The 14,600-nt window shown below is 45.1% G+C and overlaps 1 protein-coding gene across 2 annotated transcripts; it reads left to right on the forward strand.

Moving 5' to 3' along the window:
- The first annotated feature begins 704 nt into the window (after positions 1-704).
- ID4 (inhibitor of DNA binding 4) lies at positions 705-4,133 on the forward strand. 2 transcript variants are annotated; one of them, XM_080806158.1, is made up of 4 exons: positions 705-886; positions 1,090-1,571; positions 1,972-2,030; positions 2,618-4,133. In XM_080806158.1, the coding sequence occupies exons 2-3, from the start codon at positions 1,131-1,133 to the stop codon at positions 2,014-2,016; spliced, it is 486 nt and encodes a 161-aa protein (XP_080662284.1). In that variant the 5' UTR covers positions 705-886; positions 1,090-1,130; the 3' UTR covers positions 2,017-2,030; positions 2,618-4,133. The 2 variants fall into 2 exon arrangements, with proteins under 2 accessions (XP_080662284.1, XP_080662283.1); XM_080806157.1 differs by lacking the exon at positions 705-886 and having other exon boundaries at positions 996-1,571.
- Positions 4,134-14,600: the final 10,467 nt, after the last annotated feature.

The raw sequence follows: 14,600 nt of genomic DNA on the forward strand, positions 1-14,600 counted from the left end.
TGGGTTTTTTTGGGGGGGGGCGCTAAGCTTTAACCTTTTTATAAAAAAGAAAACGGAACGGCTGCACATTCCATTCATCATTATGGTTTCGGTGATTGTGAAAAGGCGAATAATGAACCGGAGAGGGAAAGACAGAAGAGAACGAACGTGCCTTCCTGAGCAGCGTCCTTCTTAAGGCGCTGGAATCCCAGGGCGGGAGCGGTGGGTGGCGGAGGGTCCCCGGTCGCCGCGCTGGGATCCTCGAGCAGGGCCCAGCGCTCGCTCAGCCGCCTAAGCCGGGGGGAGTGAATTCCAGCCGCACATTCCCGCAGTTCTTCGCAGGAACTTCTCCCTCTCTTCTCCCCTCCCTCGGGCGCACACCAGCCTGGCCCGACTCCCACTCGGCTCTCTTTTCTCAGAACCCCGACCCACAGCGTTGACGGAATGGACTGTCCTTCCCATTGGCCCGAGCGTCATTCCCTGAGGTGGCACCGTCCGCCCGATTGGCTGGCCACTCCCGACCCCCCCGCCCACCCGGCCGCTCGGGTTGCCCGGCTCCCCGCCCCTCAGCGCCGCCCGGAGCCTCCGCCCTCGCCGCCTCCCTCCGCGCACCCGCCCGCGCGCCCAGCCCGGCTCCGCTCGGCTCGCGCGGCGACCCTGCCGGCGTGCTGGCCCCGCCCCCGGGGCGCGCGGCTCCATAAATACAGCTGCGCGGCTGGCGGGGCGAGAGCGTAGAGCAGGCGCGCTTGGGAGTCGGTCTGGCAGCGGGGGGACCTCCGGGTAGGGGAGCGCGGCGGCGGCGGCGGCGGCGGGAGCGGCCGGGCTGTAGTCGGAGCTCCGAAGGGAGTGACGAGGGAACCCGGTGGGCTGCTTTCCTTCCGCCGCTCTTGATTTTTCTTGCCTTTTGGTCCCGGCCGAGTGTCGCCCGCTGAACAGAGATTCCCCTCGCAAAACCCGGAGCGACCCTGCCGTCAGTTGGTGGGCGCGGGATCGCCGGGAGCTTCGCGGTGCCCCGAGCGCGGACCGAGCGCGCCGGGCGCGAAGGCAAGGGGCGCGGAGCCGGCCGCGGGCGGGGGCCCGGAGCTTGCCTGCCTCCCTCGCTCGCCCCAGCGGGTCCGCTCGCGCAGGGCGCAGGGCGCAGGGCGCGCGCGATGAAGGCGGTGAGCCCGGTGCGCCCCTCGGGCCGCAAGGCGCCGTCGGGCTGCGGCGGTGGGGAGCTGGCTCTGCGCTGCCTGGCCGAGCACGGCCACAGCCTGGGTGGCTCGGCGGCCGCGGCGGCCGCGGCGGCGGCAGCGCGCTGCAAGGCGGCGGAGGCGGCGGCCGACGAGCCGGCGCTGTGCCTGCAGTGCGATATGAACGACTGCTACAGCCGCCTGCGGAGGCTGGTGCCCACCATCCCGCCCAACAAGAAAGTCAGCAAAGTGGAGATCCTGCAGCACGTTATCGACTACATCCTGGACCTGCAGCTGGCGCTGGAGACGCACCCGGCTCTGCTGAGGCAGCCGCCACCGCCGGCGCCACCGCACCACCCGGCCGGGACCTGTCCCGCAGCGCCGCCGCGGACCCCGCTCACGGCGCTCAACACCGACCCGGTGAGAGGCCAGACGCCGGCCCCGGGCAGACGCGGCGGGGGACCGGGAGGGCGGCGGCCGGGCCGGGGGGCGGACGCGGGCGCTCCCCTTCCAACGGGAGGGGCGGCGGAGAAATGACAGGACCCCCCTCCTCCTCCGAGCGCCCGGGGCCACCAGCGGCGGGCTCCTCGCGGCGAGCGCAGGTCCGGGGGAACGCGCGGAGCGGGACTGGGGCTCTGCGCATCCTGGGCTGTCAAGTCCAGCCTGCGCCTGGGGTGGGGTTGGGGGAGTCCCCCAGGGCTGCAGGCTGGGGTGGGGGTGCCGGCGCGCCTGCCTGGTTTCCAAGAACGAATCCAGGACCGTGCCGAGTGCGACGTTCGTGCCTGCTAACCTTTGCCTTGGTGTTTCGTTGCTGTTCCAGGCCGGCGCGGTGAACAAGCAGGGCGACAGCATTCTGTGCCGCTGAGCCGCGCTGTCCAGGTGAGCGCGCTTTTCCCTTCTCCCAGCGGCGGGTCACCAGAGACGCCCGTCCCCAGGGGCTTCCGGTGCCAGGCACCGCAGTGTTCTGTGCCCCTAAGCATTTCTGAGGGCAGACCCCAATGAGGTGGACACCCCCTCTCCGTGCCACCGTACTTCGCTTTTAGTAATTGGGGGTTCACTCTAAATGGAGACGTGTCACCGGCCCCTGTCCCCGTCGTCCCCGCCGCGCCACCCTCGTGCCTCGTTCATGACCAGCCGGCTCTAACAGCCTTCCTCCCCGCCGAGGGAGGGCACCCTCGTGGGCGTGGAAACTGCCCGATGTGCAGACCTGCAACCCCCGCCCCCGCGTCGTCTGACACCCACAAAGTGGGGTGCGGGTAGGGCCTGAGAGTGGATCCCCAGTCCGGGCTTCGCGGGGGCCAGCAGCTGCCTGCAGGTCGCCTGGCCAGCCTCGGGCTGCGGGTGTTGTCTGACCTGGTGGTTTGTTTTGGGTTGTTGATCAAGCGTGTCTTGAGTTTGGTCGGTGGCGCCAGTTAGTCTACAGCGGGAAGGTTCACACACCCCCTCTATTCATTCCTCTTCCACAGGTGTGCGGCCGCCTGAGCCCGAGCCAGGAGCACTAGAAAGGGAGGGGGAAAGAGCAGAAGTTAGAGAAAAAGCCAGCCGAGGAAAGGAGGAAAAAAAAAAAAAAAATCAGCAAATCCTAGAAACGTTTCATTCGTCATTCCAAGAGAGAGAGAGGGGAGGGGGAAAGAAAAATACAACTTCCATCTTTTTTTTTTTTTTTTTGCACGTTCATAAACATTCTGCATATGTATTCTCTTTTGTCTCTTCATTTATAACCGCTGTGAAATGTACATTTCTGTGTTTTTGGAGATGCAGTTAAACTTTTAAGCTTAAGTGTGACAGGACTGATAAATAGATCAAGAGTAAATCAACTTTAGATGCCTACTTTGTGACCAAGGAGCTCAATTTTTGTTTTGAAGCTTTACTAATATAAAAGAGCATTGTAGATAATTTTTTTTTACATCTATTGTTTAAAATAGATGATTATAACGGGGCAGGGAACTTTCTTTTCCCTGCAAGAATGTTACATATTGTATAGATGAGTGACATTTCATACCATGTATATATAGAGATGTTCTATAAGTGTGAGAAAGTATATGCTTTAATAGACTACTGTAATTATAAGATATTTTTAATTAAATATTTTTTGTAAATATTATGTGTGTGTTTTTTTAATCTATGGGAATATTTCTTTTGGAAAATTATTTTTCAGCTCCATTACAGAGCTCTCGATATCTTGAATGTCTTTTCTGTTTGGCCTAGCTTTTAATTTGTTTTCGTTTTATCCAGTGTTGTGTAGACTCGGAAGTAATCGTTATAGCTAGTGGTCCTGCATGACTGCATGAGATGCTTAATCACAAAATAAACTTGTTCTGAGTCCATTCAAATGTGTTTTCTTTAACCTAGATTGAAATCTTTGTATTTGAAGCATACATGTTGGAAATATACTTTATCAGTTTTTAAGTACAGGGTTTGATAGTGTAATATATAAAGAGTTAAGTGTCTGCTTTTTTGTTTTTTAACTGAGGTCTAAGTGGATTCTGAATGGTTTTGCATATGGGACGGGGAAATGCTTGGATCCTTAAGGAGTTTATGAAATCTACTGTTTTATCAAAGTGAAAAAAAAATGCTTATCATTCTTCATTTTACACTGAGGCTTAATGTCACTACGTTTCATGTCTGTACAGATTATTTAAATCATAGAAATGAAAAATGTTCTCTGCTTGCTACCAAAGGACAAACTCTTGGAAATGAACACTTTCTGCTTTCCTTCCTCCAAAGAATATTAATAGGCAACAGTGGGAGAAAAAAAAAAACAAGGCATAATGGCAAATCCTTCAAGCAGGGATAAAAGTCGATCTTCAAACATTAACTTAAGTAGACCAAAAATTCTGATGACCGCATCTAGATTATTTTTTTATAAAAATGATTTTCACTATAGCTATGTTAGTTACTGCTAAACCTACTGTCCAATCTCTTGTGATGTGTAACTTTTACATGTGAATATTAAAGTAGATTTATCTGTCTTGTACTGTGATTTCTGGTCTCGTTTCTTCAAAACCCTTTACTTATTTTTTAAGATTTTCTTTTCTGTTTAACGAAGTTAATATTTTCCAGGTTGGATAGGACCATCAGGGCCTGTGAACATCATGCATTGAATGTGGTCAGTACTTTGCACACCAGTTAGATGGAATTTTTAGAGTTAGAGAGAATTAAGTAGGATTTAATTGGGTGCTTTGTAAATAGTTAGTCAACTGTGTGTGTAACGTGGTCTGTTTGATTTTTAAAAGGAAAGGATTTGTTTCAGATTATACAAGAATGAAAGTATTATAGACCCAAGGGACGTTTTATGAGGTCAAAGTCAAATATTTATATGAATATGAAATCTCATGGTCCTTAGTAGTCCCTTTAAGTGGCAGCTATGAACATAACAAAGTTAATGTTAGAAGGTTCAATTAAATCGAAAAGCTTAAAAATCTGTCCTATCCCTAGCATGTTATCCCCCCAGCTTTGACATTTCACTGGTCTTCGGTATTTTTAGAATTTGATATATTTGATGTTGAGCCTTATAAAGTCAAAGGACTGCTTGTTTAGATGAGGTTTATTTTTATTTTTGGTATTATTCATTCTCGTCACACATCAAGAAGAAAACAGAAAAACACTGCTGGAATTCCAAATCTGAAGAATTCGAACGATAGCGTTCTTTGTTATTAAATAAAGGGGACAATTCCTTCTTTTTCCTTGGCAGTTTAATTTCAGTAGGAAGCAAGTCACATGCGTACTGTTGGTTGGAGTTAGGCATCCACCAGGCCTGCCTGCCAAATCCTACCTAAGCGGTTAGGTACAGTTTAAATTTATAGAAGAAAATGATGAACCTTAAAACAAATGGCCAAATATTTTTGTTTTTGAAGACAGATGTCACTCTTTAGTTTATTTTCGATTTTGGGCACGAAAAACCACTAACAAGGAAGAAAAGTGTTATGGACATTGCATTTTAGAGACTTGGCATTTTTCCCTTGGACACTTGCAGAGAGTTTGGATCTCTCTAAAGACACTGCCATTATTATTTTTTTTAATTATATAGAGTTGTATAAGATATTACATTCTATTTTATTGGCTGTGACCTAACAAAGCAACCAGACAACAAAAACATTTTGAGTCATTTATCTAGTCCTAATTATTCAGATCTTAGGTTTAACAGATGAAATGCCCTGCTTCTCTCCTAGTCTACCTACTTTCATTGTATAGGGACAAGCAAAGAGTACGACACACATTTAAAAGCTTCAAAAGAATAAAGTATCCCACAGTGGGATGTCATTTCTAATTCGGTTATAAAGTCCTGAACATCTCAAACAGTTCCATGTTAAAGGAATGAAAAAAGAAACAAAAAACCCTTTTAGTTTCAAAGAACAAATATACTTTGATACTATATAAATCTTATGTTCATTATCAAGGTCTAACTGAATTTTTGGAACTTGAAAAAATTTTGACCCCCGTAATCTATCGTATTAAATGCCTCCTATAAAAATAAATTTTCACTGAGCAAAGGGGTCTGAAGTTTACGGTTTTTAATTGACTTCTACTGAGTTATGCGATTTTTCATTATCAAGAATGGGTCTCTTGATGGATCACCTCAATTATTTACAGTGTTTCTTACCCTGTGATGAAAAATGTGGCTTAAAAATGGTGATATGAACGCCACGAAAACCTAGTTTGAATGCTAGGCAAAGCTCGTCTGCTCGTTGCTGTCTGCCGGAACAGGCAGCAGGAGGATGTCCAGGGAAACTAGACCCCCTCCCACACACACACTTACACAGAAGGTAAATAATGTAGAGAGAAAGAAATTATTCACAGTTGTACAGAGCCAAATAAAACTGGTTCTGCCTTTCTAGCTGATGCACTTTAATTACACATATGTTAATTAGCCCAGATAGCCCCTGGGTCTCAACAGGGCCAAACACCAAAACCTCCAGGCTTATCAGGAAGGAAAACCTTCCCTTTCCTGCTTTGCAAGTCCAGGAAATTACTCCACACATCTCAGAGTTCATCCTAACAGGGCTGTCCTCAGTAGGCATTCTTCAGACCCACATGATTTCTTTCAATTATGACCCATGAGTCTTGCTAAAATATTAATTATATTAATTAGAACCATTGCCCAAAAGATGTTAGGATTGTAACACTTGGAGCATTGATCCAATCGATACTTTAAGGAGAATTAATTTGTTCAAGGGAGACAAAAGGCAGTCATATCTACTTCATTGAAAATGCTCTCAAAGTTTCAATGAATTTTTAAAAGTGTGGGTCGTGTTCAAGTGCCTTCTTCATACTGATTCATATCCTGGCTTGCTCTAAAAACTTTTGCCTAGGTGCTAACACTTGGGCCTGAGCCACATTGCCAAAAGTTTTCTACACTCACCTAAGCAAAGCAATTCACTAGTAGGCCGCTGAAGGCAGGTCCATCATTCATAAGTCTCCACAGTAAATTCACACATGGGATATGAAAAAAGGGCTGTTAAAAATTGAAGTTAATTTGAAAAGCTCCTCTGAGTCCATAAAAGTAAACACACCAGTTTCTGTGGAAAGAAGAACAAAACGTGTTACCTATATTCGAGTAGCTAAAATGTAACTGAAGGAGAATTAAACTTAAAATGTTTAAATAGAGAGATGCAAGAACCTGTTTTCTATGCCAATCCACTTGATTCTGAATTTTTTCCCAATGAGAAATCTCACACATTAGAAAAGAATTTTCTAAGAGATGAATTCCACAAGCACTGGTGATATATGCAAATTCCTGGTGAAACTAGACACCTTTATTTGCTTTAAATTAAGGTTTCTCAATTTCTTATGATATAAAGTGTGTATTAGTACTTCAAGCACGTGTATTAAGTTCACATTTTGAAATTTTCTCTAACTGCAAAGTTAAATTTCCAATGGAATTATTGGAGTCTACATACAGTTCTGCAAATTCACATTTTAGAACATTTCTTAAATTTTATTTATTTCTTAAAATTTATTTATTTGCTTAAATGTTTTAAACATTTTCTCAAATATTTTAAGTATGTTCTTAAATATTTACTATTTCTTCTGTAAACTGTGGCAGTCAATTGAGAGGCTGTCATTGTGTGTATGCCTGTGTGTGTTTACCTAAAAATAATTAATGAACATACAGAAAAATATTTTTCAAAAAGGAGTTACACTTTAAAAAAATAAGTAAACCATGTTAACCTTCTTTTTTCTCTCTACTTTAATTCTTACGATTGAAGATCTTAGTGCATAAAAATGCATTCCTCATTTTTTGGATGGCTATAAGCCAATCATGTTATGTTTAAGCATAAAGCAGGACGGAAAATAAAGAACACGGAAATCAAATGTCATGTTTATCATATCTTAGAATTTGGTTGAAATTCATTAAGTAATCTGAAGAATAAAAGAAAGAAAAAAAAAAAAAGAGGGACGTACCTATATATGTCAAACTCACAGACAGCCCAGGAAACAGACCTAAACTTGTAGACATGAATTTGACACCTTATTTCACAAAGGATTCCTAGAAACAATTTTCATACCTGCCGAACCTGAGTCCGTGGCTGTCGTTAAAACTGGGTAGGCTCCTTGAAGTAGAAGGCTCTGTGAGGTTCTTATTGGCCTGTCTTTCAGGGCCTAATCAGGGTCTTGTAAAATATTTGTGGACCAGAATGAAGAATGTCCCCCTTAGGGAGCCTCTTGGTAGTGCCCTCGGTTGTTTTTTCTTGGCCTTTTATCCACACTGCGTCTCAGCTGGGCTTCAGACCACTATATCTAAGTGCCTTCTGGGCCCCTCTACCTCTCAAGCACAGTAGATTTGAAACAAGATTTTGTGGTCTCCCCCTAAAACCTGCCATTCTTTCCAGATTCCTTATTGTCTCAGTCAGCCATAAGCCCAGGGGCTCAAACAACAAATATTTATTTCTCGCAGTTCTGGAGACTCGCAGTCCAAGATCAAGGTGCCAACCAGTTAAGTTCCCAGAGAACACTGTCATCGCCAGGGGAGCACAGCAAGCCCCATGCTTCCTTCAGATCCCCACAGTCACACCTGGCACATGGCCTCCTCCTTGGAGCTGCTCCGTAAGATTCAAAAAGAACCTGGGGCTAAGCACGGTCCTCTTCCTGCCCCAGGACCCGGATGTAGGGATTCTTGGAATGTCATGTCCCAGCCGTCCTTTCTGTCCTCCACTTCTGGCTGCCCTCAAGCACACATTCTACACTGCCGCCGTAACTAAGGTTTTCTCCTGTACATGCTACACGGCAAAGCATGCTTATCTCCCTAATCTTGACAGTGTAAGACTGATTTCCTGAGAGTTAGGAAGAGAGCAGACTCAGGGAGGATATACATGGAAGATGGAATGTGGGTCTGGGGGAGGGACACCTGCCCAGTCAGCCAAACCGGCTAACTTGCCCATCTGCGGGTAAGGGTTAATGTGTCCGCTTCCAAAAGGACCAACTGTTTCATGCTTCCCTTCCTTTACAAATGGTGTTACCCCTGCCTGGATCCCTTGACCCCCACTCTCACGCTGGGCTGCTGTTAAACTCCTCACCATCCTTTGACCATTTCTGCAAAAATTATATGATGTTTCTCTTCCTTACCCCAAAAACAGCCACCCCCCCATACTGTAGTGTAATTATTTTCACATGTCTGTGTTCCCTGTAGATCTCTGACCCTCCAGGGATTCCAGACCACAAAGTACCAGAAGAACATTCCTGTAACTCTCTGTGCCAGCAAATCTAGCAAATTCTTTGCAACTCAAAATTGTGGTTGAGGGGTTTTCATTATCTTTTAAAAGCCTTTGGCTGCCTTAAACATGAAAAATAGATAAGCTGTGTGTTCTTTAGAATGAGGGGAGTGTGGTCAGCCTTGGGCCAAGAGAGTTGGAAGGAGAGACTGAGAAAGAGAGGAGAGAGGCAGAGCGATCCTGTATCCCAAAGGAAGAAATATGACTGACCCAAGTTCGGGTGAGTCAACAAAGACACCTCAGCGCCAGAGGTGAAAATGTGGGGCAAGGAGGGAAGACTGCATGGGTATAGGCTGGGACGGGTCTGCAGAGCAAGCAGCAGGCCGGGGACACTCAAGAATATGGTAGGATCAGGTCTCCGCAGATGTGCCTTAGGTCTCTGTTCTCATAGCCCAGGCGAGAGGCATGGCTAGATCAGCCCCCGTAAATGCAATGAATCCTCATGAGTCAGTTCGAAAAGGGCGAGGCTTGCTACGAGTGGGAAAATATTCTAGGGACAAAAATTTCATTTCCACTTCTATGATCTGGAGTCCTAGAAGTAGAGTCGGAAGGCTAGTAACCTTGGATATGTCTGGTTAACAGGCCTCTCATTTTCCAGTGAAGAAGACTGAAAGCCTGAAAGGTTGAGGGATGCAGTCAGGCATGGAGCCTGGTTTCTCTCTCTGTCTCTCTAATCCACAATCCAGAGCCACAAACTCAGTATGGCTGGATTCTATTCCAGTTTACTCTTACTTAGGTGGTCTACTCTTACTTGTTTTGGTCTATATTCTAATCTACAACTTGCCTCATGTTGTAAGAAGCTTGGGTTCGAATCTTCAGCAAATAACCGTTAAACACAGCACCGATCTGGCTGCGTTTTTAAAATAAAAAACAGAGGTAACATACATTTTATTTTTTAGATTTTATTGATTTACTTGAGAGAGAGAGAGAGAGAGAGAGAGTGCATGTGTACAAGCAGGGGGGAGGGGCAAAGGGAGAAGCAGACTCCCCGCTGAGCAGGGAGCCTGACTTGGGGGCTCTATCTCAGGACCCAGAGATCGTGACCTGAGCCAAAAACAGAAGCTTAACGGACTGAACCACACCCAGGCACCCTGGTAATGTGCTTTTCCAACAAAGTATCAAGTATTTCAAAGTTTGTTGACATAGGAGCACAGGCCATTCCATGGAGAAAGGACAGACTTTTCTATAGAAGATGCTGGACCGATTAGACGTCCACACTCAAAAACTGAACTTTAAACAAGACGTTGGACCTTTCAAAGAGATTGATTCAGAATGGATCTTAGATTCAACTCTAAGTCCAAAAGCATAAAACTTCCAGAGGAAAACAGGAGAAAATCTATGTAACTTTGGGTCTGGTGATAAATTTTTAGCCACGGCACCAAAAGCATGAAAGAATTTCAGCCCTGCGTTATCTCCCCCACCCCCCATCTGTGCTTGCAGACCCCGCACGGTCTAGGGAGGGGGAGGGGCTCAGAGTGCCACAGCCTGCTGCATGTGTCCCCTCAGGCAAGTCACTTCTCCAAGTTCCAATGGCCTCATCTGTAAATGGCTGTGTATTAATAATTACTAAGCAAGAGGGCGCCTGAAAGATGAGGAGTAACATAGATGAAAATATTTTACAACACTCGTTATAACTTGGAGATCTATAACCACTATCTCTAGAGATTTAAAAATTTTTGATTCCTGACTTGCACCCATCCCTCCCTCTTACCACTGAGATTCTGACTGATCAGGTGGAGGGCAGGAGGCAAGCATCTGCATTTTAGCTTTTCCCTGGCAAATCAGAGGCGAGTCTCCCAGGAACCCCACTTTGAGAAACAGTGTTGTAAGATATCCCATGTTACAGAGGCTTAAGTTGGTGTTGTTGCGCCACGCGTGGTGTTATTTCTCCTGCTTTTGGACATCGCTTTTCAAATGTTGCAGGAGCTCTGATCAAGCGAAGAGGAGAGGTTAATAAAATATCAACAGAAGGTCACGGCAAAAATATCCAGTGGGAGAAAGGAATTCGGTGCTGGTAGGGGATGCCTAAGAGAGAGCTGCTTGAAACGGGCAAGGCTGTGGCGTGGTCCCTGAGACACGCCTGCCATCAAGATGCTGAGTCCTCCATACTCAGTAATCTCTCTCTGAGTCAAAACATGCATCATAACCTTGGCTTTACCTACCACACTAAACCTTCAATTTTCTTAAAAAAAGGCACAAAAGAAAGAGGACATTTTCTACCTTCTTCTGTGTCCCTCTAAATCATTATGTCCTCTCATTACATCTATGTGATGCCCTAGAAAATGTCTGGAGAAGGTCTGCCTGTATAGGCAGCGATAAGCAATATCATCGATTTTTTTTAATTTTTTTATTTTAATAAACATATAATGTATTTTTATCCCCAGGGGTACAGGTCTGTGAATCATCTGGTTTACACATTTCGCAATATCATCTATTTTTTAAAGATTGTGTTTATTTATTTGATAGAGGGCATAAGCAGGGGGAATGGTGGGCAGATGTGAGGGAGAAGCAGACTCCCCACTGAGCAGGGAGCCCGATGCAGGGTTCAATCCCAGGACCCGGGGATCATGACCTGAGCCGAAGGCACATGCTCAACCGACTGAGCCACCTTGAGCAATATTATTTTCATGGTCAAGAGAATCTTCTAGATAAACAAATTTAGAAAAAATACTTCATTTTCCCCAGTATATGCTATCATCCTAAAGATGACCTATAATGTGGTATAGAAAAGTAGTCCTGTCTTGTACCAACTGCTGTGTCTGTCTGCTTTTGAGCTGTCCTGCTTAATGCTTATCAAATGTTAAAATACCACGTGCTTGTAAAATTGGGATAGAGTACAACTGTGCCTTAATTTTCTACAACAGATTTCTCCTTCGTAAAAATGTATATGATTTTATGAATTTAAAAGGAGTGGAAAGAATAGCTTCAGTTCTTCAAAAATTGAATAAGAACTCGAGAAAGGAAACATCTATAGGTCTGTGGAATTCGATTCTGAGCTCTGCCACTTACTGTGTGCCCTTGGGCAAGGTACTTTATCTCTCTGAGCCTTTTTTAAACTTCCTTTTATAATGGGGTCACAATACTTAACAATAGGACTCGCATAAAGACACGAATCAGGCGTGCAAAGATCCTAACGCAGGCATGGGAGTCATTCGGTATCATTTAGTTCCTTTCTTCTACTCATCTTGCAAGACCTAAATATATGGGTGCCCTCTAACGGTATGACAATGGGGTTCACAAGGACAGAGGAGCAAGGGGTGTACGTGCACCTGGGTCCTCCTCAGTGTGGAGGACCACACTGCACCAACACTTCTGGGACACCCCGATTTTCAACCCTCTGTGGCATCTGTTTCTCTCCAGAATAAACCAGAGGTACTCTGTGCACCGAAGACATAAATGACATAAACGTTAATGGAAGAAGAAGGGTTGGAGGGCAGATGGGAGTCCGAGGGGCAAGGAGGAAAGGCAGGGGCCAGAAGGCAGAGGAAAATTGATGATTATGGGAAATTAAAACAGGGGGCTTAATAGCTGTTGACTTTGCTGTTCACATGGTCAGGTGCAATGCTTGTTTGCTTTTCGGTCTATGTTCTGATGCACAGCTGAGTGCTGCAGGATGGAGACAGATGCTGAGGAAGGGGTCAGGGGAAGAACCCTACCCACAGATTCCCAGACTCAGCGCTAAATAAGCCAGGGTCCTCATAACACTCCCCCACTAGAGAAGCAGTTTTGAAACCAAAGACATTACACAAGGCGCAGTACGCAGCATTCTGAGTAGTATGTGAGAGACAGACTAAGTTGAAAGGAGCATAAAACTTGTCCATTTCTGCAGGGCTTAGCAAAGGATGCCCTTTATAATATACGTGTAATGTCCTTTCTGGTAGCTATGCTCTGCCGTCAATAAAGCCAAGATTAATTCAACAAGGTACAGAGCCCAATGTTTGGGAGTTTGTTGCGTTTACTGCAACACTTCAGTGAATCATAAAATAAGAATTGTGAAGTAAAAGCAAATGCCCTCATTTTTCTGATAAGGAAACCGAGGCTCAGAAATGTAAAAATATGCCTTTTGTAAGGAGACATGAGGTCCGGCGGAGCTGTCAGCAAAACTCAGGTCTTCCAAATTGTCATCTCCTTGACTTTATTAAGTTCAATAGAGAATACAATTAATTTATATTATCAGGCTCCCATTTATCCTGATGCATGTATTTTGTATTTTTTTTTTCTTTCTTGCAGATCAGTTTCCTCTTAAAAAGAAATTCTGTAAACATGGCCTTTTGTTTTTTGCATTTGTAATTTGAGGACTGAGGTCATCCCCAAGAGGGCTATGTTCCTAAGAGAACAAAACTTTTTTTTTTTTTTTTTAAGCTCCAGAGATGACTCCTCTGGAAAAGAGTCTTGCATCTTTTCGTCGAGAGTTATTTTCAAGTGCAAGATCTCATGATCGTTCTAGACTCTCCTACAAGCAGACTCCAAGGATACCTACCCAAACCCCGTAATTCCTTAGTGACCCTGAAGGACACTAGGGACCTTTCTAATTTGTTTGTCAATTTGCAGTTCTAACTTCATGACATGTGAAACACCAGTAAAAAAAAATCACCTCCTGCCTCATTTATTTTAGGGAATACAAAGAAATGCACAGTCACTGCAGACCTGTGAGCTCTTGCCAAGTCTGGTTTTTATTATTATACATATAAAGAGAATCCTCTGTTCACCAGCATCTATAAAGGGGCTGATTTTCTCAGCTCCATAGTAATTGTTTAATATTAAATCAGCCCAAAGTTTTAGGGCATGTTTCTCAGAAACCCTTTGTTTGGCATCAGGTGGGCATCCAGACAGTGAAGCAGCTGTTAATTTTTAGGTGGGAAAAAAAAAAAGATAAATGTGCATTTTCTCAAGTCTTAATGGAAACTCTTCACAGTTTAAGCAGTCTAACTTGTTGATGGAATTTTTAAAAAATCTTCAATTCTTTCTAGAAATCACAAACATGCTAAAACTAAACAGAATTCAACTTTTCAGAGGCAACATTTTCTAGATTCCTGGTGCAGTCTCATGCCCTCTTGGTAGAGTCAAAACAATTTTAAAATGCTTTAAAAGAAAAATCAAGAGTAAAAACAATTACTGAAAGCCAGGTCAAATAAAAAAAAAAAAGACTCTTGTAGATCTTGGAAGTCTTGCAATCTCATTTCAGGGTTTATTTTTAAAATAAGATTTCCTTCTTTTTCACTGTTACTCCCTACTAAAAGACACAGGAGAAACAGGAGAACTTCTCCGTGAAGCTGTGTTTGGGGTTGACTCCAGATTATCCCTCTTTTTAGGAAGTAGGATCATAAAGCTGTCCACTGCGTGATCCCAGGGATGAAATCCTAATACTTTCACTCTGTGGTATTAGGTTGAAGGCTGCAATTTCAACTGAGAACTTCAGCTCTCTCTCTCCTTTCAACAATCTTCTCCTCTTTTTTCAATCCATGTGCCCCCAGCGTCTTCAAAATCCCAATCTCCTCACTGGGAACCAGAGTGGGCCTGTCTTCCCTGTCACAAACTTTCTGTCTTCTGGAAGCCATGGAAATGTCACAGAGAATTGCCTTCTCCCACTTCCTGCGAGTCTCACACTCTGTGGAATTTACCAGGTAGGAAGTGACAGCACACACTTGCTGGGGAGGGTCCTGCTCATTTCAGAGAATCAGGAAAAGCCCTCACAGCAAAGCACCAAACACACAGGCGGTCTCTCCACCTCACAGGG

The sequence above is a fragment of the Martes martes genome (genome assembly GCF_963455335.1).
Source record: "Martes martes genome assembly, chromosome: 6".
In the NCBI taxonomy this organism is placed as follows: domain Eukaryota; kingdom Metazoa; phylum Chordata; class Mammalia; order Carnivora; family Mustelidae; genus Martes; species Martes martes.